The following is a 27,921-nucleotide window of genomic DNA, read 5'->3' on the forward strand; positions in this document are numbered from 1 at the left end:
ACACACACACACACACACACACACACACCACACACACACACACAAATGAAAATATATGCAACCTCAACTCGTAATCAGGGAACTAAAAGTGAAAATGAGATCATTTTTTTCTTGTTATATTGGAAAAACTTTCCAAGAACTGATAATGTCTAGTGTTGGCAGAACAGTGAAGGGATCTCACTGAATTGCTGTTGATAGAAATGCAAATTGGTGCAACCCCTTAGACCATTATTTCAGTCTACGAATCAAACGTTAAATGTACAAACAATGACCCAGCAAGTTCCCTGCTCAGAAATCTATTCTAATAAATATACAGTGCTTAAGGATATATACATAAGTGGGTTCACTTTGTAGAACCATTTGGAGTAGGAAAAAAAACAGGCTAAGGTCAATGTACATCAATAGAAGGATGGTACATAAATAATGATACAGTCATAGTATGAAATACTATGAAACTGTTAAAAAGGATAAAGTGGGGCTCTGCATGCAGTGACCTGAAGGAAAGTGCCTGCTGTATTGTTGAGTAAAAACAGAGAGGCTTAGAAGAGTGAGTAGTTATGTTTCATGTTTATTTTTAAAATCATGTATATGTTTCTTTATATATGGATGTTTGTATTTAATTGTATGTGTGTCTATATATAAATAGCATTTATTTGTGTGCATAATATCAAATATATATATACACAAGTGTGTGTCTGTGTGCAAATATATATATTTGGGCAAGTTGCCCAACTTCTGTGCCTCAGTTTCTGCATTTGTAAAATGGGGTTTTCATATATTTATATACATATTATAAATATATATATATTAGATTTATATACATTGCATAGGTCTAGGGAAAGGTCTGTGAGGATATATATACCAAACTTTCAAAGGAGATTAGGAGTGAAGAAAGGGGCACTTACTTTTTACTGTCACCTTCTATACTGTCTTGTTTGCAAAGGGTATGGACAAATTTTGTAATTAAAATTTTTAGAAAGGGAAAAATGTATGACTCTTGTCCACAACTCAGTATCTCCTGGCCCACCAGGCCCTCAGTGGGGGCTGAGAGCACAAGGCATGTCCCAGGTGCAGTCCATGCTTTGGGAGCCGTGGGGAGGATCTGGAAACCTTAGGTCTGCTCCAGTCCCTGTCTGACTTGCTGGGGTCCCTTGGGTAAGTCACTATATGCCTCTGGGTCCCACTGGCAGTGTTCCCTAAACTGTTTGGCTGAAACATTCCCACACTCTAATTCACAACTGAGTGGACAATTCATGAATTAGGGACCGAGCATCTGTATCAGAACACAAGGACCCTCCCCTAGGCTCCCCACTTTACAGAGGTCCTCCCAGGAGACCCCTGTAGGTCACAGTCCCTGTGCCCTGAACACCAAGCAGGAGCCCCTGCCAGGAGTCAGGGTGTCCTTCACCTCTTCCCAGCTGCCGTCAGCTGAGATCCTACTGCAGAGAAGGGGTCTGGGTAGGCATGCAGCCCAGAGACTGAGGCTGGGAGTCTGTGATTCTGCCGTGACCCACAGCGTCTGCCCTCTCCTTCCTGCAGGATCGTGTGTGAGATGGGGGAGGCCAAGCCCAGTCAGCACGCGGGATTTGTGGAGATCTGCGTGGCCGTGTGCCGGCCCGAGTTCATGGCCCGGTCCTCGCAGCTCTATTACTTCATGGTGAGTCTGGTCCCCAGGGGCCTGGCCTGGTGGGTGCAGGACACACACCTCGGTACCATGACTGCTGGGTGTCTAGACCTCTGTGGGCAAGGGCAAGGAGACCTACCCTGTAGTGTAGGAAAACATAGTCGTGGAAGTCTGCAAGACTGGGACCCAAATCCACCTGCACTGGGCCTGGCCTGTGGCTCAGGGAGTTGCTTGGCTCTGGGCCCAGCATCCCCTTCTGGCTGACGGACAGGGCGGCACCGAAGGTGAGAGTGCCTGTCATGTGTCTGGACTGCTGGGCGCTGAGCCCTGGACCTTTTTGTGGTCTTCACTTCTTCATTTCTAAAATGAAGTGATAACAACAGCAACTGTGCCGTGGTGCTATGTTGAAAATTATGCAGAACAGATTTATCACTCTGGTTTCATTTCCTTTATGGTTTCTCCTGTTGGCACCATGGCTCCTGTGTCCTCACCCTGCATACTGGCACCAAGCAGTACCACCTCAGCTCCCTCACTGATCCCCGTCCCCCACTCACCATCATTCCAGCCCATGACCTCCTTAGCCCACCTTATCATCCACACTGCATCTGCACCCGCCCCACCTTCCTCTACCATTACCATCTCCCTCCGCACCCCATGGCCACTCCGCAGACCTCAGCCCCCCTCACACTCCTTCCAGCCTGAACCCTCCCTGGCCCTGCCAAGGTGGCCTGGCAAACTCCTAGCGAGGGGCTCTGCAGGGTGAGCCCTTCCAGCACCTCTCGGCCTTGTGATGACGGGGAAGCTGTGGCATGAGCACAGCCAGGCCGCACCCTGTACGTCATTGTCAGTATGGGTTTACCATCTGTTCCCTGTCAGGTCAGTGACAGCTGTGGTGGTTTAATTTCCCCCTGACTCTGAGCTGCTTTTGGAGGCTGGGAGCCTGAAGTGATGGGTTTTATGCCTGGGTATCAAATGTTCTGTGATATGTCACCGGGTACCCATTTTCACTCTCCCTCTCTCTTTCCTTCCCTGTCCCCTCGCCCTCTCTTCCCTCCTTCCTTCCTTCCTTCGTCTCTCCCTCCCTCCCTCTCCTGTTTTTCTTTCATCTATTCTCCTCATTCTTTCTCCCTTCAACTATTTATCACCTCTCGCAATACCTCGCTCTAGATTCTTTGATAAATACTTGCTTAATTTTATAACTTGATAATGCAGTTTGATGGCCCTGACTTGCGGGTATGACACTGATGAATCGGACCCAAGGCAGCCCCTCCCTCAGGAGGCCCACAGGCTGGAAGGGGAGGAAGATGGGCGGCCAGCATGCTGACGAATGTGGCCAGGCCGGACCTCAGGAGTGCCCCTCACAGGCCCCGTCCAGCCTGGACCACACTTTCCCTGCTGCCTCCCAATCCATTCTTTGAAAGCCACCTGAGCTTATAAGCACAGCGTCACCAAGCGCACAGGAGTTCAGATGGAACACACACATGTAGTGGATTTGATAGACATGTGGTTTTACCTATTTCTCTAGGATTTGTCTCCATACCTTCTTCGGAAAGGGTGGGGAGAGAATTTCCAAGTTAAACCCAGTACACCTAAGGTAATTAGTGATAGATGTATGATATTTGTAGAGAGTGTATATATATTGTATATTACATATATTTATATGTACATAAACCATGTTCCCGCAGAGCTGAGATAATGAGAGGTAGAGAGAGATTGAGGCACGGAGAGACGACACTCACAAATGTTTGAGGGGTGTGGTGTGGCATGAAATAATAATCTGAAATCACCTGACAGCTGTGGTGGAAGGGAGGACGCCGCTGCGCCGCCAAAACAAACACAGGCTTTCCTCAGCCAGGCTGCCGCCGGGAGCAGCCTGTACCCTGTGGTCCCCTGGCAGGGACAGAGTAGATGGCACTAGGAAGGGCTGCTGCCGCATTAAGCCGATGTTTCCTTTGGGCCTTAACTGTCTGTGCCATGTCTACAGCCGGACCTCTCAGCTTTGTGACTAAACCAGAGGCTGCTGCCCCCTGGGTGTCCTGCCTTCACCTCTGTGACCCACCCAGGCTGGCAGCTCCCACAAACAGTGTGTTCCCCTCACTTGCCCTCTTCTGTCAGTGGCCTGTCACCCAAGCCCATAATCTTGGTGGGCTGTGGCTCTGCTTCCCTTAATTCCCGATGTCAGTCACATCACCTCACGTCCTGGAGTCTTACCTTTCCCATTCTCTTTGCCACTGCAGTGGTCTTCAGTCCCTGCCTTCGGTCCAAGCCCATTCTAATAAATCTGCCCTGTCATCGTGTTAGCACCCCCAAGAAGAGCCCAGGTACCCACTGCCTCTAGATGTTGCCCCAAGCCGTACGCTCCTCATTCTGCCAAGCCCTGCTCAGGAGCCACTCCTCAGCCTGCTCTGAATACGCAGCCATGGCACCCGGGTGGCCTGCTCCTGCTCCTGGGGATTCCGTGGCATCAGGGTTGCCTCTTGGTGGTCCTGCCTCTCTGTCAGATCAGTCAGTCTTTGGAGATGAAGCTTAGGTTGTTTATTTCTCTGCCAGCCCCCACAGGGCTTTGACCAGGCTAAACCCCCTTGCACATTGGAATCTCCTGAGGGGCTTTAAAGCAAATACTGTGGAGTCCCCTGAGCTAAACCACACTCTGCAGGTGGTGCACAAAGCCCACCCCCCCCACGAGATTCTAACTGCAGCCTGGGCCGAGGACCACTGGCCTAGGAGTAACAGTGTTTACTGGGCAGCCACCATGGACCTGCAGATAGCTTAGTTATTCCAATGAGCCTATGCGGCAGACATTCAAGAGCCCCTTCCACTCTCAGGAAAGGTCAGTCTTGTCTTTATAATTGTTTCTACCCCTGAGCAGGATGTGGTTGGATGTAGGGTATTAAGGTGAGGCTTTATGGAAGAAGGATGGAAAGGCAGGATCTTTACAGAGTAGACTATGGTTTTCCACGTGATCTTGAGGAGGCTGTTCCTGGCATGAGGTATGGCGAGGAAGGGCACCAGAAGATGGGAACAGAGGGGAGGGAGAGATAAAGTTGACGGGTAGGAGGAGAGGTTGGTAAGGAAAGATGGGAATTGTTGCCACACGGCAAATGTGCATTAGCCTACTGGGTCCTGGGGACACAGAGATTTGTGCAGCTTTTCTATTTGAGGGACTCACTGAGGACAGTCCTAGCGCCACATGTCCACTGGGGAAGACCGTCAGCGGGGGTGCGGGGGGGATGGGTGCTGGGAATCCTAGCCTCCTCCCGGGACCCTATTTGCATTTAAGGGCCCAGTCATTAAGGCTCCCTCCCAAGGATTCCTGGTGGTGCAGGATAGGAATGAGGAGGCCCCTTACGTCTCACAAGGGCGGTAAGGAGAGACCGAATTTCCCTTGCTCATGCTTCCCAGCATCTCAGAGCCCTCACTGCCTTCCCATTCCCGGACCCAGCTCACAGGTGACATTATTTGGACCCCACAAAGAAAGCCCTGGCTCCTCCGGAGTCCTGAGACAGCTGGGGAGCCCCTTCCCAGTGCCAGGTTTATGGGCAAGGTTTGGGTCTGTTTCCCTCTACACATCAGGGCAGACCCTGATATGTAGGCTTATTCACCCAAAACCCCAGCACTGAGCCCAAGGGCCCCTGGTCAGCACTCTCCATCTTGTTATAGCCCTTTCACTAGAGAGACATGGAGGGAAAGCTCTTCCCTTCCCCGTACCTCCATCTGGGGAGCCAAATGAAGGGGTGGCAAATAATGCAGAATTTGATTTCCATGCAAACCCACCGTGAAATATTTATGAAGCATGACTTGAATAATTAATAGCTTCTCACAATGTTAAAGCATGTCTCCATATCATCTTCTCCCACCCCTAGAATAATCCCCCCACCCAGCTGCTGGTAGGAATGCCACTGCACAGCCAACAGGGATCACTCGCTTCCACCCCTTCTTCTTCCTGACCCCAGACTGCTGGGGAGCCCCGGGTCTCCTTTCCTCTCCCCCAACCCCCAGATCCATCCCTCTATCCTAACTTCCCAGTTTGGACAAAAGCTCTAGGACCTCCCGGGCCTCACAGTAGCCCCTGTGCATAGACAGCACACTCATTCATCATTTTCCCTGCCCTCTCTGGGGAGGTCAGCAAGACCCAGGTCTGAAAACCCTCCCTTTACAGAAAGTGGGGCAAAGGCACCATTTGTGGGAAGTGACTCCAGTTGTAGAACCAGAGAACGGTCAAGCACCTTTGAGAGAACCACTTTTTGACCAGTTCCTGATTTTTGCAATCAGGGAGGTTAAGTGACTTGTATGGAGTCACACAGGAGGATCTCAGCAGAGCTAAGAAAGGAAGGCTCTTTCCACAGCCTCACCCCCACCCATGTCTGGGTCTCCAGCAGAGCCCTTAGTAGAGCCAGAAAAGGCCATTCTACGGGGATGCCAGGCTCCGGATCCGCAGAGACCAGCAGGCCCAGAGCGCTCCTGCGCAGGGCCGTCTGCATGCCCTGAGCCGGGACCCAGGAGCGTGCATGCCAGGCCACCGGTGTGCCGGCGTCACTGGGGCTGCTCCCTCCCCCCCGAGGGGTTACGGATCTGAGGCCAGTCTCTAAAGGAAGGTTGCCTGCCTGTTCCTGGGAGCTAAGAGGGTTCAACTTTTGGTGCAGAATTCTTTAAGGGGCAGGGAAGAGAGATACCTTCATTTAAATGCAGATACAGACTTCTCACCTGGGACCGAGGAAAGTTTTTTCCATTAAAATGCTAATGAAAAAACAGACTGCAACTCCAAATCCTCAACTCACAGGTCCCTGCTCCTCCACCCCCATCGGACTCTTCACTCAGTCCACTGACCCTTAGGGGTCCTCACATCCCACTGCTCTGCCTGCTGGGTGCTTTGGGCAGCTCTCTTGAGAGGGCTGTGGAAGGAGCAGATCACCTTCCAGAGAGCCGCTGAGACTGGAGACTGAGGTGGTGGAGAACCAGTTCTCAGCCGTGCTGCTTATTAGCTGTGTGACCTTTGCAACTTCACTTAACATCTCTGAATCTCCTCTGTAAGATGGGTGATAATACTTGCCCTGTGGAATTGATTTGGTGATTAAATTATGTAAAGCCTGCCCAATAGAGGCTACTTTATTTATAGGCTGTATAAAGCTTATTAAAAATATCAGTACATAGCAGCTATTGTTACTGTTACTAATGTAGAGGTGCTAACTCTCTGGGTCCAGAATGTTGCTTATGTACACAAGCCTAGTGAAACAGTGCCAGCCCTCTGGGATACCACGATTAGTAAGGATGACAGAGGGCAGGCGCTCGGGGCCTGTCCTGGTTGTGTCTCAGGCCAGATCCTTTCCTACGCAGACGCTGACTCTCTCAAATCTGAAGCCCAGCCGGGGGCCCATGTCTGGCGGCACCCAAGTGACCATCACGGGCACCAACCTGAACGCTGGCAGCAATGTGGTGGTGACGTTCGGGAAGCAGCCCTGCCTCTTCCACAGGTAACCCACCTCGAGGCAGCCTTCCAGGGCTCACAGCCCAGAGGGTGGGGCAGGGTAGCCCACCCAGCAGACCTCCTGGGCTAGCCTCTTAGAAGTGCTTGCTCCTCTCTGAGACAGTGGCCCTTCTCTTCGGGAGAGAACTTTCTGTGCACACCTGGCTGAGGCTATTTTGGCCCTATCATACTGTTTCCCACATTTAGCCTTGCTGTCCCCCTACTGCCCACTGTACAGAACCCTAGGGTTCACAGGACACAGGCTGGAATCTGGAGTCCCTTTCTCTTGGGTTAACTCCTCTCCGGCTGCTGCAGAGCCAGTGGGCACTGCTGAGGGCTGGTAAGGGCAGCTGCCCCAGCTGGCCGAGGTACCTCCAAGAGCAGGTGACTCTCTCTCCCCTCTGGACAGTTCCCCCATCAGCTCTAGAAGGGCAGGCCTTCCATGCCAGGAGCCTGGTGGGTAGGAGGGAGGCAGGAGGTAAAGGCAGTGCAGGCTTGAAGAGTTGTGGTAGGGGACAGTCCCTCAGCAGGCATGAGGCTCTGCAGGAGGTTTCAGGGGCAGAGCTATGCTGAGCGTCCTGACAGATCTAAAGTCAGGCCAGGCCAGGCCTTGGGTTAACAGTGTTAAAAAAAATTGTTCTGGCACTTCTTAAAATGGTAGGGAAGAGTTCCCTCGGGACTGTCGCAGTAGGGGTCAAGACTACAGCAGTGGGGAAAGAGAGCAGGCTTGACTCTGGCTACGCAAGGACAGCTGGGAATGTATAGCCAATGGCAAGGGGATGGAAAATTCCTAAGAGAAAACATTAAGGATAGGAAGATTCTTGCTCAACCACCTGAATGGGATTCTTGCTAAAAATGGGGCTAGACAGGCTGGAGACAGGGCCCAAGGCAACCTAATTGAAACGAGGGCTCAGAGGAAGCTGTCTACAGTTTGGTCAAGGACTGACTCTGAGCAGTCCCCAGGCCTTTGTGTCTGAGGCAGCGCTTACCCACTGCCTCTGAGGAGCCTGAGGGGCAGGGAGGGCCCTGACCCTAGACCACCGCCCCTCCTCCACACCCAGGAACTCAGCTCCATGTCTTCCCCCTGCAGGCGCTCTCCATCCCACATCGTCTGCAACACCACCTCCTCAGACGACGTGCTGGAAATGAAGGTGACTGTTCAGGTGGACAGAGCCAAGATCCACCAGGACCTATTCTTCCAGTACATGGAGGACCCCACCATCGTGAGGATTGAGCCAGAGTGGAGCATCGTCAGGTAGGAGCTGCCCTGACCTCTTCTGCTTCTCACGAGTCTCAGAGAGTTCTGGGGCCCAGTCCTGCTTTGGTGACTGACGAACTCTGGTAGGTTCAGAGCACCACCCCCAAAACAGACCTTCCGGTCAGGGCTCCCTCCTTCCACCTCGAGCACCTCTGGCTGGGGCGGGGCCCTGGAGGCCATGCTCTGACCAGCAAGACACAGCCCCTACTTGGAGGATTGCTGGATGCACTTGGAGGCCTGGTGCCATCTCTCAGTGACTGTTGGGGGTAATCAGTCCTACTCCCCTACACCTCACTTTTGGCAAATACAGGCAATAATTCCAGTCCTGCTAAGGGATGTATGAGAAGAGTAAGATCAGCACCAACTTCTCTTTCCTTGCCTGCTCTGGGAGGAGAGCATGTTCTGACCACCAGGGTGCGGCTCAGACGTCCTTCCTCAGTGATTCTCTAGCTCTTTTTCTTAGCACCCATGACCCCTCGTTGCCTGCTTGCTTTGTCCTTTTCTCTATGCAGACTCCTCAGGGGCAGCATTTGGGTCTTGTTCCCTGCTCTTTCCCCAGTTCCCAACATGGGTATGGAGAACACGTGTCCTGGGAAGGGCTGGGTTTGATGTTCTCACAGGAGGACCCCGCAGTGCTGCTTCTCACTCAGCCATTCAAATGCTGACTTGGGCCAGCTGCATGCATTCCCCGAGCCCCCACTCTGGGGAGATTCACCTGTGGCTTCAGAGACTCCAGGATACTTAGGGACCCTGGCAGCCCCACCTGGTGGAGCTGTTGGGTAGTGCAGGAGTAGGGGCCTCTCACCTCAGGAAAGGACCTGCAGAGTCGGCTTTTCCAGGCCCTGGAGCATACCTCCTAATGAGAAGGTGCTGCGGAGGGCATCCTGACAGCAAGGCCCTGGTGGTAGCTGGGAAACTGCTGCAGCAGAGGCCATGGGGGAATGCAACAGGGCTTGAGGGCAGAAGAAGTGGACTCAGCCTAGCTCCACTGCTTACCAGCCAAGTGACTTTAAAGGTTACTTAACCTCCCCGGGTCCGTGATTTCTCATCTCAACTCCAGGACCGCTGAGAGGATCAAGTGGGACACACATGCACAGTGCGCTGTCTGGCTTATCCCTCTTCCTCTGCACCCTGCTCCCCCCTACACACACGCACACACCAGTCCTCAGCCCTCCCCACTGTCTGCTTCAGCTCCCAGGGCATCTGGGGTCAGGAGAGGGGGTAGAGCATAAAGATGGGGTCTCTGCAGGCTGAGGCAGGCACAGGGGCTGAGTCCAGTCCAGATGACAATCCTTTAAACCAGGACTCAGTAAACTAACCCAGCAGCCAAATCTGGCCATCAGCCTGCTTTTGTAAATAAAGTTTTATTGGAACATAGCCACAGCCATGCTGATTTGTATATGTTTTATCTGTAAGGGCTTTCTCACCACAACAGCAGAGATGAGTAATTGCAACAGCCCATATGGCCTAGGAAGCCTAAAATATTTACTCTCTGGCCCTTTACAGAAATCATTTGCCACCCCCGGCCTTTCCCCATAATGAAAGACAGCTTTGCTTCAAATAGTCTTCAGCAGTTACTCTCTAAAGCCCAGATCTTAAAAGCTTTAGTCATGATCTTAAAGCCGATGAATATAAGGCACAGAGAGGGGAAATAGGCTGCAAAAGGCTCTTGCACGTTTGCCCCCAGGGCCTGGTGAGTCCTGTAAGTCAGCATAACCCCCTTAATTCAGTTCTTTCTCATGCCATTGTCACAAAAATAGAGGTATTGTCCTTCCTGGCACTCAGTAGCCAACTCTGAGTCATTCTCACATCAAAAGGGAGGTTGGAGGCACGTTCTGGGTCTGCTAGTGGCTCCAGCATTTTTGCTACAGTTTCAAAGTCTGTGATGGGGTCACCTCTGCAGAAAAGTGTGGCTTTACTAGGGAACTGTGATGGGGACAGTTGACAAGTGGGTGTTGAATTGATGATTGAGATGAGATAGCTGGATAGCAGAAGCTCCTTCTGGACCCCTGCCAAAGGGCAAACACACCTCTCTGGGTTTCACAGCAATGAGGGAAATAACTGGGAGCACAAAGATGGGTAGAAATGAACCTGGTATCAAGGATTCTTTACCCTCCAGGCTTATAACTGCTCCCTTTAGGTACCAGGATTCTTCTCAAAGATACTCCCTTGATTGTGGATAAAGTGATTCATCACGTTCTTTTGAGTAGCTCACAAGGAGGAGACCCCCACCCCATGTCAGCTCTTAGGCCACTTGGAAGTAGGACAGTGGCATCTGGGTTTTTTTTTGAAAAGCTACACGAAGATGGATCTCCTGATCCCTCCTCATCAGCAGTCCTCTGGCTGAGACCCCAGGCTGCAGGAGACTTGAGTCCCAAAACATACCATGTTTGCATTCTTGGAGAAAGAATTTCCCGCATCTTTCCCACATCTCAGGTGACTGAAGCCTGTAGGGTGGGCATCTGTAGTAGGATTGCCCATGGGAGGAGACTGTGCTCAGACCCTAGAGGAACTGGTGGGGGGCAGTCTGGAGTGAGGCTTCCATTAGGCCAAGGCCAGTGTGCAAAACACTCCCTGATACTGGTGAGGGCTGGAGGGACAGCCAAGGCTGCAGAGAAGCAGCTGGCTGGGGTTAGGAGGCTCTGGGAAGGGCTGTGCTGCATGCCCACCTCCATGGGGTGTCCACCCTCCAGATGAGCTCAGTGCAGGACAGCCACGGACATCTGGGCATCACTGTCTTCTCCTTAGCTGCTGAGAGCTCATTCTTATTATTATTCAGTCAGCTTGTCATCGTAGTCCATGAACATTATCATGCCCCCTGGTTATCACTGTCTTTAATATCAGAGCTCAGCCTGATTGATTATCATCATCGTTGTCGCTAAGTGCCATTGCTATTTCTATCCCTGTGTTTACACGCCTCCTTCTTTCTTCCCGGTCAGTGGAAACACACCCATTGCCGTATGGGGGACTCATCTGGACCTCATACAGAACCCCCAGATCCGTGCCAAGCATGGAGGGAAAGAGCACATCAATGTGAGTCCAGGGCTGGCTGGGGTCCTGGGGCTCCCTGCTCTGCACATCACCTTTCTAAAGGCCATGGGGCTCCCCAAGTACCCTGGCAGGTCCTCCTCAGACACTGATGAACCATTACATGTGACCGCAGAGTATGGGGCTGGTGGGAAGAGGAACTACAGAATAGAGGAGCAGTCACTTCTGGGATTTCTGGGGTTTCATACCTTTATTTCTCCATCCTTCCACCCCCACCGCAGTGCTGCTCCCCAACTTAGAGATACCCAGTCACTGCTGTGCCTGCTGTGGGCAAAGCAGAGCTACAGGAACAAGGAACGAGGTGCAGCTTGTTTCTCGAATGCGCAGATTGTGTGGTCCTGCCTGCAGAGGAGCTGTGACCCACCTACAACTGTCCCGTGTCTACATCCTGCATATGGCAGTGCTGGGGGAGACCCAAGGGTGTGTGGGGGCTGGTGTGCAAGACACGCTGCAGAGTCTTCCCTCTCTCGGTCCTCTGCAGCTCTGCGAGGTTCTCAACGCTACTGAGATGACCTGCCAGGCTCCAGCCCTTGCTCTGGGGCCTGACCACCAGTCCGACCTGACCGAGAGGCCTGAGGAGTTTGGCTTCATTCTGGACAATGTACAGTCCCTGCTCATTCTCAACAAGACCAACTTCACCTACTATCCCAACCCTGTGTTTGAGGCCTTTGGTCCCTCAGGAATCCTGGAGCTCAAGCCCGGCACACCTATCATCCTAAAGGTAGAGCAAGGCTGGTGGACAGGAGGTGGGGAAAAAGGGGGCTGCTGCCTGGAAAGACAAGTCTTTTCAAGTCACAGAAGATGCCAGAAGTCATAGACTTCTGCCAGATTTGTGTCTAGAGCCCCTCACAGAGGTGCTATAGTCCAGAGTATGGTCAACGTTCTCTCAGAGTTTGCTTTAAGAGGCAAACTCCTTACAGGTGTGGAGACCTGAGCAGAGCCATCTGACTCCCAAGCTATGTTTGTCCGCTGAGTCCAGGACCTGGGAGGTCAAAGGCCTCCTCCTGTGTAAACCTTCCCAGCGAGGGGTTTCTTTGGAACATGGATAGCAAATTAATTTTCGCTCATGACAATTTGAATCTGGTAGTGACTGACTACAGCTGTGTGTTGAGAAGGATTCTGAGGCTGCAGTTGGGATAAGCTGAGAAGAATGCCTCGCTTATTGATTTTCTGTTGTGGGAGGGGGAATGGGAGTGTATGTACCACACATTTTGGGGACTGATTACAGAAGGTGGCCTCTGTACCAGCCCCAACAGGATGGGGTCTCCAGGTGGGAGGACACGGCAGCCAGCCAGTAGCTGTGGTCCTGACTCTGGGTGGGAATGGGGGCTTTCCTGTCATCCAGGGCAAGAACCTGATCCCACCCGTGGCTGGGGGCAACGTGAAGCTGAACTACACTGTGCTGGTAGGGGAGAAGCCGTGCACCGTGACAGTGTCAGATGTGCAGCTGCTCTGCGAGTCCCCCAACCTCATCGGCAGGCACAAAGTGATGGTGAGGCTGAGGATGGTGGGACTCCATCCTGGTTGGAGCTAGAGTGTCAGCAGACCTGCTCCCCCCGGGTCTGCTTTCCAGGAGGGGATTTCAACCTGCTTTGAATTTCCTCCTAGCTACCCCATACCGTGGTTCCTTCTCCCAACCCCACTTTGACTTCTTTCTTCTGGATCGTCACTCTTTCCTTACTGACTGGTGCTATAATAAGGGCAATACAAAACAGCATTAAATGATGTGCAGAATCACCTATGATAGGCAAGGGAACCTTCTAGGAGTGGACCATTGTCTGCCTGGGGGTGGTCCAAGGTGTCATGTTCTGTGCCTCGGTCACCCATCCATGCAATGGGATGAATCTTCGGGGAGGCAGTCTTTGATGTCCAGACAGATGTTTTTGGATCCCAGTTGTGTGCTGTTTCCTTATGAAGATGACAGTTAGCTCCTAAATAAGAGAAGGTATGGGTTTTCCGTTTGTGAGGGGGGCCCCTTGTGAGCCATCCAGACCCCCTCCCTCAGCCCCTGTGGGCCCTCACATCTGATTTCACAGTCAGTGATGACTCCTCCCTGCAGCCACTTCCCTCATCCCGTCCTGGTGACTTGGGCTGCTCCCTAGATGCTGTGTCCCCACCCCCAGCTCCCTCTCACCCGGTGTGCCCCCAGGCCCGAGTCGGTGGCATGGAGTACTCCCCGGGGATGGTCTACATCGCCCCAGACAGCCCGCTCAGCCTGCCTGCCATCGTCAGCATCGCCGTGGCGGGTGGCCTCCTCCTCATCTTCATCGTGGCTGTTCTCATTGCCTACAAACGCAAGTCCCGGGAGAGTGACCTCACGCTGAAGCGGCTGCAGATGCAGATGGACAACCTGGAGTCCCGAGTGGCCCTGGAGTGCAAAGAAGGTACTGAGCGGCCAGGGCACCAAGGCCCCATGCCAGAGACTGCGTGTGTACGTGCGTGTGCATGTGTGAGCAAGTGTGTACACATGCACGTGGGTGTGAACCTCACACACAAGTGGACTGGGCAACAGTGAGCAGTCCTGGGGGCGGGTGTCTGGCCTCCAACTGCAGAAGCTCTAACTCCGGTCTGGGAGTCTGTGCCCGGACCAGACCCATCCCTGGCAGGCCCTTCCCCAGCAAATAAGCTAAGGACTTCCCTCCATCCACCTCACAGAGGGCACTCTCCCCAAGTCAGCCTGGGGTCATTTCAAACCCAGTCTCAAGCCCGAGTCCTGGCCAGGTGGGTTTTACACTCTCCCCTCAGGGAGACCTTGATGTCCTGATGCGACGCTGCCAAGCGATCTTCAGCCTCTTCCTTTAGAAGGAAGGGAAGGCTGCGCAGCTGATCTGAGATTTAGAAGGAAGATTGTTTCCCCGCCTTTAGTTTAAAAAATTACAACACTACCATGAAGTGAAGTCAGCTGCACTAAATCCAAGAAGGAAACTCAGGAGTCATCTGTCGTCTCCTCCAGGATATCATTTCGTGAGTCTCCCTGGGAGGGTCCGAGCGGGCACTTCACTGTAGATCCACGCGAGGGGTAAATCCCGCCTGCACCCCGGGAACCACGGCTCTCTGACGGGGCAGTGGGCCCGTTCCACCCTCTCCGCATCCTTCACTTGTCAACACGGCGTCGGCCTTGTGGGACTGTTAATTACTGCCTTTTATTAGATTTACGCTGCTTAATTTTTTTCTCGGCAATGCACTCTTCCCTCTAATTAGGTGTAGTGATTAGAATCTCTTTTATGTGTGGCAGGCACCCAGGCTTTGCATGTTGGAGGCGCAAAAGCTACAAACCAATCAAAAGGCAGCCTCCCCCTCTCCTCCCACTGGCTGAGCAACCGAGGTGGGCAGCCGGGGAGAATGGGAAGCCGGGATCCTCTCAGAACATTCCAGAGGAGGAGGAATTAGCTGTCAGATTGGGAGTCCAGAAGCAGCATGTCAGTGGGGGCACCAGGAGAGGGTCTTGCTCCTGGCTCAGTAGAGAGCCATCCTGCATGGGTGGAACAGGAGAGACTTAAAACAAAGTGCATGTAGATTAGCCAAGAAAGTTTTTTCCAGGGGTCCCCAGATCTGGCTCTTGAACATTTAAAGGGCAGCTCAGGTCCAGGGAAGGTGACTTCCTGAAGACCTGATGTGAGCCACGGTGTCCTCTACACATAAACTCAGAAGAGGCCCCACCTGGGCTCTTCACAGACCTGACCTTTTGGAATATAAACACTCCCACAAATGCTCACTGCCATACTCACACCCTCAGATGATCACTCACGCACGCACATTCGTCTGTCCGCTAATGCACGTACACACCCACACACAGTCCCGCACATTCCTGCACACACACACACGTGCTCCTCACTTGGGACATGTGGAGTGTTCATTGGGGCTCTTGGTGGCAGTACATGCCCAAAAAGGCTGACTGACACCCCGCTCACACACATGCGTGCACATACACGTTTAATGTAAGTTCTACTTTGGGTGCATTAGGATTGTTTGCCTTTGGGGTCACTTTCCTTGACAAGGACCCCCTCTGTCAGTGTGACAGGGTGCAGAAAGAGAGCAACACAGGAGGGGTCTGCAGCAGCCCCTCCAGGGGCCTGGTGACAGCCCTGTTGTTCTATCAAACAAGCAGCCCTGGTGTCCTAGGGCCCAAAAGTCAGCACTGCACGGTGCTGCCGGGCCTCCGTCAACAGTGCCTGGGGCTGCCAGGCTGTGTTCGTGTGGTGTGAGCAGCGGAGCCCACTAGAGCCACACTGGGCTTGTGAGCCTTTCTGAGCCCACAAAGAATTTTTCTCCATTCTTGTGTTTGTATGAATAGAAAGAAGTAGTATTTAATCAATGTCCACTGGCTCTTCTTTGCCAGCACGTATTCGTCCATCCAGCTTGTGTGTATGCAAGGAAAATGGTGGAGCAGGGATGGACTCGGTGTATCACCTCTGACTACCTGCCAGGGTGGCCCAGGAGGAGCGCTGTGCCCAGGACAGAGAGTGGTCACAGCTTTGGCCCAGTGTAACAACTGGTGGCTGTGTGCTGGACTTTCTTGAGGGTCACGAGGAGTGGGTCTTGTGGCTCTGGGACCATCTGGAGGCCTGAGCTGCCTCCACAGACAGCAGTGCTCACATGCACATCGTAATTCACCATGGCATGGCATCACTTTGAGGAGGAGGACAAAGATGCACCCTGCATATTTATCCAGAAGGAATATATTCATGTGGCAGAACTTTCTTCTGGCCCCATTTGATAGTTTGAAGCCTCAGGGAGCTGCATGGTCCAGAACTGGGACTTCAGAAGAAATTGCTCTTAACTCTTATAAGGAAACTCACCAAAAGACAAGAATAGAGAATAGACTCTCCATCACTGGAACCTCTACCCCCCTCCTTCATCCCTTGACATGCCTGCTCTCTCCCAGTCTATTTTGCAAACCAAACCCTTCATCTTCAGCTGGGGAGGCCCTCTCAGCCTCACAGCTGCATGGATCTATGACAGGGCCCCTCATCATTGGTCTGGAAGGAATTTGACCACAGACAAGCTTCCTGGCACTTCATCTTTCTCCCATTCCTGTATCATTTACCCCAGCTACTCAAAACATCCCCCCTTCTTATTCTTGCACATCTGAGGTCACTGCTCATATCTCCTAGGGGCCTGGGTGAGGGTTCCACGTGTTCTGAGGGTAACTCTTGGGCCCACCCTGCCCAGCAGTCTCATAGGCTCCTCTTTGTGCCAGCTTTTGCTGAACTGCAGACAGACATACATGAGTTGACCAGTGACCTGGATGGAGCTGGGATTCCCTTCCTGGACTACAGGACCTACACCATGCGGGTGCTGTTCCCGGGAATTGAAGACCACCCTGTCCTCCGGGACCTCGAGGTGAGAGGTAGTATTCATGGCCATGCCCTTCGTGGTGTTAGTGCAGGGAAAGATATTGGTGACCTTCTAGGGCAGCTGCCTCATTTGGAAGTGAAAAAGCTGAGGCCAGGGAGAGAGTACACTTGCCCAACGTTCCCCTGCTTGCTGGCACTAGGCGGCCCCTCTGGAGGAAATGGAGCCAAGCTGGGGAACCTCAGAGCAGGGATGGGAGTAGAGCTTTGGGTCCTACGGGGTCAAGGGTCCCTCAAGAATGGGATGGAAGCTGAAGAGCCTCTCCCCAACACACTGTATGTAAACACAGAGACATGGAGTCTGGCAAACAAATGTGGGGAGTTCATGAACCCTTGTTGAAAAAAAACCACTATGTAAGGAATTTCATCACTTAGTTGGTGCTCAATAAATATATATGGAAAAGATAAGTGCTGTGCTGGGAAGGGAGGTGGAGATGGGAATGTTAAGATCATAACTGTCTTTTGTACCAGCAGGGACTTCATCTTCTGAACATTTTATTCCACTTACTGTCTAGCATAGTATCTGGCTTATGCATATATTCATAATACGCTTTGTTCTGAAAGGGATTTGGAATGACTTATAACAAACAATTCCAGAAGAAAGGGAAACACATAAATGAGGAAACCAGGCCAAATAATAATCATAAGGACTAATCACTATTAGTTGATTTACTGACTAATATCCTGGTCCAATTTTAAGTAGTTTCTGTCTCTATATTAATTTAACCTCCCAAGGGCCCTCTGAAGTAGGTGAATTCATTTTATAGGTGACCAAACCAAGGGCACAGAGAGTTCTGGGGTCACACAGCTGGGAGGGCACAGGGCCACCATTTGAGTCCAGTGGTTAGACTTCAGAGCCTGTGGCCCCAGCAACAAGCCTGTGCACTTGGCTTCTGAGGTGCTACATCAGTAACTGTCCCATAGCTCTGGATACTGGTTAGGATGGATGAAAATCTCCAGTCAAAGCAACAATGGAAAATAAGATTAATTCTAGGATTTATATTGTCCATAAAATAAAAACAGACCCATTGCTCAGGAGTCTGCAGGATTTTGCAGCTACTGAGCCCTGTGGGATGTCTATGTGGCTCTCCAAGGAGAGGTAGAGGCTATGAACCTCTGCAGTGGACACAGCAAGTCCCCTGGGACTTTGGGGCTCACACACAGGTCTACTTGGTTGTTGAATAAAGTATGTGTGTGTTTCTGTAGAGGAAGCATGGGCTCTGCTGTCTGCTGGAGGCACCCCACAGCTCCTCAGTGGACAGATAGCAAGAGGCACTTTCAGAGCCGTGGGTAGAGAGCTCAGATCCTCATCACCAATGTGCCTTTCCTCCCTGTCACACATCTATTTGTGTGTATGCATATGAGCATCTCACATGGGCCAGACACACAAATGAAAACACTCTATATATTATGACACCCTCTCTACCATTTCCTTGGTCTCTCTCTCCTTGCCTTTGCCCTCCCTCATTCCCCCTAATTTTTCTCTTTCTTAATCTTTTCTGCCTCATTTTTATTTCCTTCAAAATACCTGGGTGCCCAGTCCACTAAAGTATACAAGTTAACGGCCACAGTAGACATCAGCGTGATGGAAGGAGAAGGCTGTGTGTACTTGTGGGTGGATGTGTGCACTGCTGTTCCTCACTTATCTTTGTAATTTTGGCTCCCCACAAAGTGCTGAGCACATAGTAGGCATGCAGGAAATGCTGACTGATTTGAATAAATGTATGTCTGTGTGTCTGCATGAATTAGGGTGGGCACGGCACTCCTAGGAAGGGGAACTCATGTTTGTGCATCCCCATGCCCCTTTGTAGGCAAGATGGAGAGTAATCAAAATGAGAAATTGACTAGGATGAGCATAGAAAGATATTCTCCCTCTTTCACAGGCTCAAAATTCCAAGTAGATTTCCTTCAAACACTTAACGTTTAAATCAAAAGTTTGATTTCTGAGACCATTTCAAAGCTGGCATGCCTACAGGGCAGCCTGAATATTTGGGAGCAGCCTAGGGGCCAGCACCTCCCGCACGAGGTATTCTCTTGATGGACACACACACACTCCACACCTTCTGACCGTCCCTATGGCCACATTATAAATCATGCTAGCCCCCCTTGTGTGGTCCTGCTCCTCATTTAATCCCGTATCTTAAGGCTTTTCCATATGCACTTGCATCTCCATAGATTCTCAGACACTGAGGCCTGGTTTGGCACTGCATTAGCACACACCCAGGGCAGTGCACTCCCAAGGGCTGCCCAGAACGGTGGCAGGAGACTGCAGGGCTCATTCTCTCACAGGATCTCCTGGGTGGTTGGTTGTGCATGTTGAACATTGCCCTGCTCCAGAAGACACCATTCATATGTGGCATCTCTGGAGTCGTTCAGTACACTGCCTGCTTCACTGTCTACAGTAGCCTTGTTCACCAGGACCACAGTACAAATGATTCCCTTTCATATTCCTTGAGGGCTGTACCAACCCCCTTGCTGGAAGTTGTTGGGATCCCTACCCTGCTGCCCCTCCCGAGGGCTTCCCTGTAGGGTCAGTTACCTGAGAGAAGCAAGACACACAATTGCCACCCAACCCCTAGGGTCATTCCTCAGAAGGTGCACGGCCCCAGGTGCCTGCCTGGCAAGCCAGGCTCAACAAACAAAAACCTGAGCACCCTCACACCCACCTCAGCACCTGCATGAAGCAGCTCCCTGCTTCACTGTGTGCAGCCTGGCCCTGCCTGCCATGCTCCCTGGCATCTGGGGTACCCCTAAACAGAGGCTGCCGGGGCTACAGAATGAACTGCAGCACCTTCCTCTCTCTGCCCAGAGGCTCTGAGAGCCCTTGTTCAATACCCAGTGTCCCAGTCTCAGAGACCCAGAGTCCCTTCACTTCACAGTGACACTGTTCACCCCACGAGCTGGATACACTCGAGGGTGCACCCAGAGCTGCAGCACCAGGAGCCGTTCGCTTCCTGCCCATCCCTCTGTCACTGGATGTCAGATGAACTCACCCTTGGAGGGTTGTGGGAGAGAAGATGGATTCTGATGATCACTTACGAGCTTGTTTTACTCCCAAGATGCCCTCTGGGTGGGCACCCCACGTGGGCACCCCACCCCTGCCCCCATTACAAACCACCTCATGTCATACCATGGCCTGTTCCTCATCTGGGACCTTAAAATTTCCCATCAAACCTGAGCCTTCTCTCCTTCCCTGCCTTTGTCACAAGTGGAGACTTGCTAATCCCACACTTCTGCTCACGAAGGAGTTAACAGCCAGCTTCACTAATTTCCCTGAGTTGGAGCCCTGGAGATGGTTGCTTGTCAGGCGTGGACTCTGAAGGTCACACAGGTTTTTTTTAACTGTGGGAACATGTACAAAACGTAAAACTTGCCATTTCAACCATTGTTAAGTGTACATTACAGTGGCATTAAGTATATCCACATTATTGGGCAGCCATCACCACCATCTTTATCCAGAACTTTTCCATCTTCCCCAACTGAAAATCTGTACCCATTAAACACTAACTCCCCGCTTCCTCTTCCCCCAGCCCCCCGGTAACCACTGTTCTGCTTTCTGTCTCTGTGAATCTGACTACCCTTGGCACTTCTAATAAGCAGAATTGTATAGTATTTGTTCTTTTGTGACTGTTTTATTTCACTTAGCAAAATGTTTTCAAGGTTCACCCTATTGTCACATGTGACAGAATTTCTATCCTTTTAAGGCTGAATAATATTCCATTGTATGTATGAACTACATTCTGTTTATCCATTCATCTGTCAATGGACACTTGGGTTGCTTCCACCTTTTGGCTATTGTGAATAATGTTACTATGAACATGGGTGTGCAAATATCTGTTCAAGCTTCTGCTTCCAGTTATATACCCCAAACATATGGCTTTTCATTTCCATAAAACTCACTAATTAATTGCTTATAGACAGAAATCAACTTCCACTGTCCCACATTAGCCTGGGACTATGTGAGATCCAGCCTCCAGTGCAAGACCCGGGGATCTTATTTTTTCCCAGCCCCCTCCTTGCCACTGGAATAGTTATCCCTGTTGGTTTTCTGAGTATTGAAACTTTCCCTGGAAAGCCATTGACTGACTTGAAGCAATGTTACCTGACCTTCTCACCTTCTGGAATGCCTGCCTACTTGATGGGCATGAGCCATAGATGCACGTGAAGGAGGTGTCTGAGAGAGTAAGCCATGAGGCCCTCTCTTTTGTGACTGTATGTGTGCAGTCCAGGTGTTTGGGTAAGGGGCTGCCTAGGCACTGGGCACACACCAATCCTTTAAAGACAGAACAAATAGTACCCACACACCCCATTTTCAATCTATCATTGCCTCCTAAACTCTAACCTATTGGGTTGCAATTAAAATTTAGTATCCAGTTTTATACTCACAGACTTTAGCTAAATTATTGAACCATCTGGCAAATAAAGAAAGGCTTGTTTCAGAGTGGCATTTGCTTAGGGGGTGGGGGCTGGCAAGTTACAATGGGTAATTGTTCTGGATACTCTTTCACCAAGATACTTCACTTCCATCTCCCCCTTCATACAATGGGGGTGGGGAGAATGCCTACCGTCTGCACCCCAAGACACTGTGCCAGCACATTAGCTATCTCAGAAGCTCTTGGGTGAAACAGCCAATGGAGTAGGAGAGGGAGGGAATAAAACTGCTGCCACTTAAGCATGCACTGTGTGTGCAAGCACTTTACATACATTATCTTATTTAATGTTCATAAAACATTATGACATAGGCACTCATAATCTCATTTTATGGATGAGGCAGTAGAGCCCAGAGGTAACCGCTCTTCTCCCTGTATGAGTCGGTTAGGCTCTTGGATTCCGAACCCCACGATGCTGACCAGGATGCTGTTTCCCGTCAGGGGGCTTTACTAACCCTTCTCCTCCAGAGCCCCAGGCTGTGCTGCTCAGAAGGTGCGTGCAGCCATGGCAGGAGGTTCAGGGCATGTCCTCATGCCAAATGTGCCATCTGGCCGGCCCATGTCCTCTCCTCCTCTCCAGGTGCCCCAGAACCAAACCCACACGTAGCTCCCCTACCCTCGATGACAGCCTCAACTGCTGGGAGGCCCTGCGTGGAGCTACAGGGAGGACTCAGAGATGGTTTCAGTCACCTCCTAGGCTCAGGGCTGGGACTGGACATGGTGAAGGATGGGGAGGATGAATGAGGGTCTGAACAAACTTGAGACTGGAAGTCCAGCACCACCCTTCACCAGCTGGCTGGCCTTGGGACAGCTGCAGCAGCTCCTGGGAGAGGCGTTAAGAGGGCACAGTTGCCCTCGCAAGGTCACTGGAAGGCTGCTGGAATAATGTTTGCAGAGTGCCAGCTCTGGACATTACACATGGTGGGGTGCCCAAGAAGTGGCATTATCTGTTGTCACTAGGACAAGTTATAGATACTGTTCTGAGGGGTTTGGAAGACAGTGGAAGTAGCAGGGGACAGTCACAGAGTTGGGAGGACCATCAATGGGAGACAGACAGCTGGGCAGATTGAGGCCTGCGCTGGTGGCAAGGTGAGTCCTTCCCCGGTCAGCTCCCCAGGGAGTGGAGAACCAGAAGCCAGGCAGGAGGGGCTGTGCCGAGAGCTAGGATGAGCTGCCATGGGGCCCTTGCAGCACCGCCCTGGCTCTGGCCAGTTCCCATCTCCCCCCTGAGCACTGCTTCCCACGCGGCCTTCCAACCACCAGCACCACAGCAAAGGAAATGAAAATGGACCCGATTGGGAAACATGCATGTTTCCTTCCAGCTTCCAGACCTGTGGGAGCTGCCGGCGCCAGGCAACTAGAGTTCAATGCCAGCACTTCGCTGCCCAGTTCAGGGTGGACAGGGTTCCTGCCACTGAAGGGGCCTCCTGGCTGACCATCCCAGGGCAGGGCCTGGGTCTAACTGGTCTCTGCCTCCAGTTAGCACCTTGCCCCAAGCCCGGGACAGGGGACAGCTCAGTGAGTGAGTGACATGAACGCTCTGGCTCTGCATCGGCCACCTTCTTGGCCTTTGGCAAAGAGGGTGTCTCTGCCCGCCTCTGTCTTCCCCGCTTTAAAACCTCTAGAGTAAAGTAAGATAAAATTGCTGCCATTCAGTAAATTCAACTGTGTGTCATGCTGCACACTTCAGCCTTTTCATACATGGGCCCCTCATGTTCACAAGAGCCCCAGGGGATGGCAGGACATGGTGCTGACTGCCTGGGTGCCCAGCCTTGCTCTGACAACTCTGTCTTGGGGTTTTGGGAAAGTCCCTTATTGTGATGAGGCCCTGGGATAATAGCAGTACCTACCTTATGGGGTGTTGTGTGGAATAAATGGGCTCATATTTCTAAAGCATGCAGAATGGTGCTCAGCATAGATGTTCCATAGAGTAAGATCTTTATAGATGTTAACTGTGATTCCTTCATTGGTTGATGGAGAAACTGAGTCTTCTCAGAGTCCCATAACTAGTAAATGGCTGTGACAGAGCTAACCCACTCTAACTGGCTCTGAAGCTGTGTTCCGTACTGCCCCGTATATAACATTCCTTCCAGAGATCTGGCCCATCCACCGCCGCAGAGCACGCAGCCCAGGAGACGGCACTTCCATGCATCCTCCAGCACCCCACTGCATGAGACACCCTGCTTACAGAGGGCTTCCCCTCAAGGGCAGAGGGGCTATGCTTTAGTTTTTAAGTCAACATTTTGTTTGAATGAAAGAATACACATAGAGCAATGCATACACTGTCAGCTCACCGCTCAGTACATTTTCCCTGAGTGAACACAGCCATCAAGCCTGCACACAGGTCAAGAGGCAGAACATTGCCAGCCCTGCAGATGTCCCCCATGTGCCCCCCTCTAAATCACAGCCACGCCCCCCCAGAATAAACATTTTTCCTACCATCATTGATTAATGTTAATTGTTTTTTAAAAAATCTTTATCTAAATGGTATTATATGATACGGCTTCTTTTATGTGTGACTCTTTTCATTCAATGTTTGCAAGTTTCATCTCTGTTCCTACAATAGCCGTAGGCCTGTGGTTCCCATTTCTGTTTGGTAGTCCGTTGGGTGCATACACTAGTTCCTCGACTCATTCATTGTTTCTGGACATCTGGCTGCTTCCAGTTTAGGGCCATCACACTTAGTCCCCTTTGTGGTGCATGTCTGGGCTGCATCCTCTGTGTCTGGCTCAGTCACCAGCTCGTGTTTGCTGAGTGGCTGATATACCCTTGTAGGGATCTCCCGATGACAGAAGCAGCAGGCAGGAAGGTAAAACCTTCCTCCCCCACTTCCCCTGGATGGAGCAGGGTCTCAGAGGGAGTCCCTGCAAACAGCAGGTTAGGGAGAGCCTGCAAGACTGTTGGGCTTAATCTTCCCCCTTTTTCAAGATTGAGGTGAGTGAACATGGGGCCCTGGGAGACACGAATAGATTTGCCCTGTGTTACACAGGGTGGTGAGAGAGCCCAGGCAGGGCCTGGGAGTCCTGACTCTGAGGCCACCAGCTGTCAACAGGCCCCACATGGCCAGAGAAGGATCAGCAGTAGGTTAGCTGGGGCCTCGGGCCTGGTGATCCCTCCGCCAGGGTGGAAGCTACAGCAGCCCCAGCCTCCTGGAGTCCCCATGGGGGGGCTGTGGCGGTCTACAGGGCATGGGGCCCCTCCTCACCTCTGCATGACCACCAGGGAAGAGTTCAGCCTGTGGTCTGGCAGAGTGGGTTCCAATCCCAGTACCGCCATTACTGAGGGTGATTCTCTCTGTCTCCCATGGTTCATCCCTAAACCAGCCCCTGGGCCAGCAGTGGTTAAGGAAATACCTAGCCTGGGGCCTGGCCCTAGACAAGGACTTGATGGCATCAGCCAGGTGGGCTCTGGCCTGAGTAGTGGGCCAGTGGTGGAGTTGGAGGGGAGCAGATGGGGGGTCACCAGGCCCGGCCGGCCCCACCTCTCAGTGGCAGCCAGGACTCCCTGGGCTCCTCCTCAGGTTCCAGGCTACCGGCAGGAGCGTGTGGAGAAAGGCCTGAAGCTCTTTGCTCAGCTGATCAACAACAAGGTGTTCCTGCTGTCCTTCATCCGCACACTCGAGTCTCAGCGCAGCTTCTCCATGCGCGACCGCGGCAACGTGGCCTCGCTCATCATGACGGTGCTGCAGAGCAAGCTGGAGTATGCCACCGACGTGCTGAAGCAGCTGCTGGCCGACCTCATCGACAAGAACCTGGAGAGCAAGAACCACCCCAAGCTGCTGCTGAGGAGGTGAGGGCATGACCAAGTACGGGAGGGTGGCAGAGGTCGGAGAGCCCCACCAGCCCACCCACCCGGCCTGGCCCCGGCTCTCCAGGAAGACCAGGGGAGCTCCCAGGAGCAGCCAGGGTCCCTGAGGCCAGGCACTGACCTGCCCGGAGGCCAGGGGGCATCCCCACGCTTGTGGAAGAATCTGCCCATTATGTCAGTGCCCAGAACTTGACCACAGCCCCTCTGCTCCCTGTTGCTTTTCTTCTGCCTCGGTATCTGCTCCCCATTCTCCTCTCTCTGCCCATATACTCCTCTGATTTTGGCCCTTTCCACTGGAATTCTTCTCTCCTGGAAAATGCAAAGGTCAGTTTTCCTGCTGTGGCCTTATGTAAATCAGAACTTGAATTGGAAGTGATACCCCAGGGCCTCTCTGGGAACCCACTTCACCATCTCAAGGTGACAAACATGAGCCCCTTGCAGCCCTCACTGCTGTCCAGGGTCGTTAGCGGGAGTGTCACCTGGAAGCTTGTTGGAAATGCAGAATCTCAGGTCCTGCCCCACACCCACTGGATCAGAATCTGCACTTTAATGAGAAACCTAGGTGAAGTGTATGCATATGAAAGTTTGGGAAGCGCTGGTCCAGCCTGTGTTCAAGGCTGTCAGTGGGACCTGCCTGATGCAATGCAGCAGGTGTCCCTGGTGCCTGCCGCGGCTCTGCAGGGGTCCAGGCCCACTGCTCCACACCCTTGGAAGCCTCATCCTCAACACTGTTGAAACTTGAATGGTCACATGTCAAGATGTATAGAGACTCTGATTGTATCCATACTCCCATTTGAACTTCCCAGGTACTTCAAGGCCATTTCTCTTCTAGGCTGTTATTCCAAGTCTTTAGCCTTTGTGTAGATGAAGTTGAAAAACTTCCACATCAGGCCTGTTCATCCCACTCTGTACTTAGAGCACCCCTGTACTGTCTGCCTCTGCCTTCCTCCTGCCTTCCTCTGAGTCTGAGCCACAGCCTCCCTCTTAGTCCAGTAGATGGACTTGGCTTCCAGAAGTGTTTACTTCAGGCTTTTTCCTGGTACGGTGGGCATTTGCCTGCACAGCTGCAAAAGGTTGCTACACATAGGAGCAATCAACAGCTTTGGAACCAGCAAGGTAGATCATTTTGATTTTTGTTTTACTTTCACCACGCAGCCACCCACTGGCATAATTCTAGGGCTGCCACCGCCTGCCAAAGCGCCCACTGACAATTCCCCGCGTGGTCTCGCTCTGTATCTGTGTGTCTCTTGTCTTGTTTCCCATTCACTCTCTCCCAATGGCCCCTCCCTCTTCTGCTGTCCTCCACCTCCTCTTCTTCTTCGTGCCCTTGGCCCCCTTCTTGTCTCTTCTCAGCTCTGTTTTGTGATGGCAACTGCGGCTTCCAACTCTATCCAAACATACCTGGATGCGCCGGTTTCTCTCTGGAGCTGGCCACACACTTTGTGCAAGTGTGAATGGAGTTGGGCTTCCTCAAAGTGGATGTAACCAAAAGCGTCAGGCTTTGGAAGTTTGCTTCCAAAGTAAAATAATAAGTAGACTTGGGTAGAAGCAAGAAAGATGCAGGTTAGACTCAAGTAGGAACTTCCTGTCATTGCAAATGACACACTAGAAGGATTCTCGGGCGAAGTTCCAGCAGACGTGGAAGCCTTTGCATAGGACAGTTTGGGCATCTCTTGGGGTGAGTCAGGCATACAGCATCATGTTGCTGTCAGCTCTGAAAATCTTCAGCTTCCGTCTCGGGGTCAGTCTAACCTCTCTGGTCTTTTACTATGATCCGCTTCTCTTGACACCTTTCCCTCTATCCCCTGACAAACTGGTATCTTCTCAAGTTATTTTGTTTTTCTTTTCTCATTCAGAAGAACTATAAAGTTCACCAGGGCTGTACTGCCCAGTGTTACAATTGTGAGCAGTATGTGACTATTAAAATCTAAACTAATTAAAGGTAAATAGAATTAAAAATTCAACTCCTTGGGCACACGAGCCGCATTTCAAGAGCTCAGGCACGTGTGGCTGGTGGCCGCCACATCAGGCAGCGGAGGTGAGAGCGTTCCCATCGCTGCAGAACGTGCTGTTGGACGGCACTGCTCCAACTCTCCCGCCCCAAACCCAGCTGGGAGCCTGACACCCAGAATGTCCTCTGCCAGCTTTGTAGACAAAGCTTGTCTTATTATTGCGGGGTGTCTGGGAATCCACAGAACTCAAGTATTCCTTAGGATGCCAAGATGGGCCTGAAAACCTTATGTGACAAGCTCAGTGCAGGCTCCTCTTGCTCCTTCCCCACCCTGGGGTCTGACCAGCTGTCTCTGTCTTTGTCTTGCTCTGCTGGGCCCCTTGACGGCTGATGACAGGACTGAGTCAGTGGCTGAGAAGATGTTGACCAATTGGTTCACCTTCCTGCTCTACAAATTCCTCAAGGTATGATCGAATTGTGGGGGTATCTCTGGCTCTGCCACAGTTACCCTGCCAGCCTGGCACCCAGCTGGTCTTCCCCAGCCTGCCCCATTTCCCTGCTCAGCCCCCAAGTCCACACTCCCCTGCGGCTGGCTCTTAGACTCCCACCAAGAAATGCAGTGCCTCCTCATTGAGAGAACAGACCCCTAACCACCTCAGAAGACAGAGCCCTGCAGTGAGTCCCAGCCTGAGCCACGGTCCCCGCAGGCTGCCTTCCCAGGGCTGGGGCTGGTGAGCCTTGGAGAGGACCCTGCATGGGCCCTAAAGATAAATTTCCTTTTAAGCAATTAAAAACTGCTTAAATTTTAACAATTCACCTTTTATTTGTCTGCTTGCTCTCTTCCTCTCCCAGCCTCAGCCTTACTGAGGCTGATAAGGGCCCCAGGCAGGTACAGCGGCGGCCTGTGGCGGCAGATAAGCCTATGGTGTGCCTGGGTGGTAGAAGGGCCGCTCGTTCCAATTGTTAACTTGTTGTCTAAGGAGTT

General features: G+C 51.9%; 1 protein-coding gene across 1 annotated transcript in view; it reads left to right on the forward strand.

Moving 5' to 3' along the window:
* Nucleotides 1–27,921, forward strand: part of PLXNA4 (plexin A4) — a 432,372-nt gene that overhangs the window by 365,990 nt on the left and 38,461 nt on the right. The window contains exons 14-23 of the mRNA XM_073238449.1: nt 1,540–1,657; nt 6,959–7,095; nt 8,179–8,343; nt 11,286–11,379; nt 11,876–12,115; nt 12,740–12,886; nt 13,544–13,778; nt 16,595–16,737; nt 24,699–24,967; nt 27,334–27,400. Coding sequence (XP_073094550.1) covers nt 1,540–1,657; nt 6,959–7,095; nt 8,179–8,343; nt 11,286–11,379; nt 11,876–12,115; nt 12,740–12,886; nt 13,544–13,778; nt 16,595–16,737; nt 24,699–24,967; nt 27,334–27,400 — 1,615 coding nt within the window. The remainder of the gene's footprint in view (nt 1–1,539; nt 1,658–6,958; nt 7,096–8,178; nt 8,344–11,285; nt 11,380–11,875; nt 12,116–12,739; nt 12,887–13,543; nt 13,779–16,594; nt 16,738–24,698; nt 24,968–27,333; nt 27,401–27,921) is intronic.

Source organism: Manis javanica, chromosome 6, assembly GCF_040802235.1.
Source record: "Manis javanica isolate MJ-LG chromosome 6, MJ_LKY, whole genome shotgun sequence".
In the NCBI taxonomy this organism is placed as follows: Eukaryota; Metazoa; Chordata; class Mammalia; order Pholidota; family Manidae; genus Manis; species Manis javanica.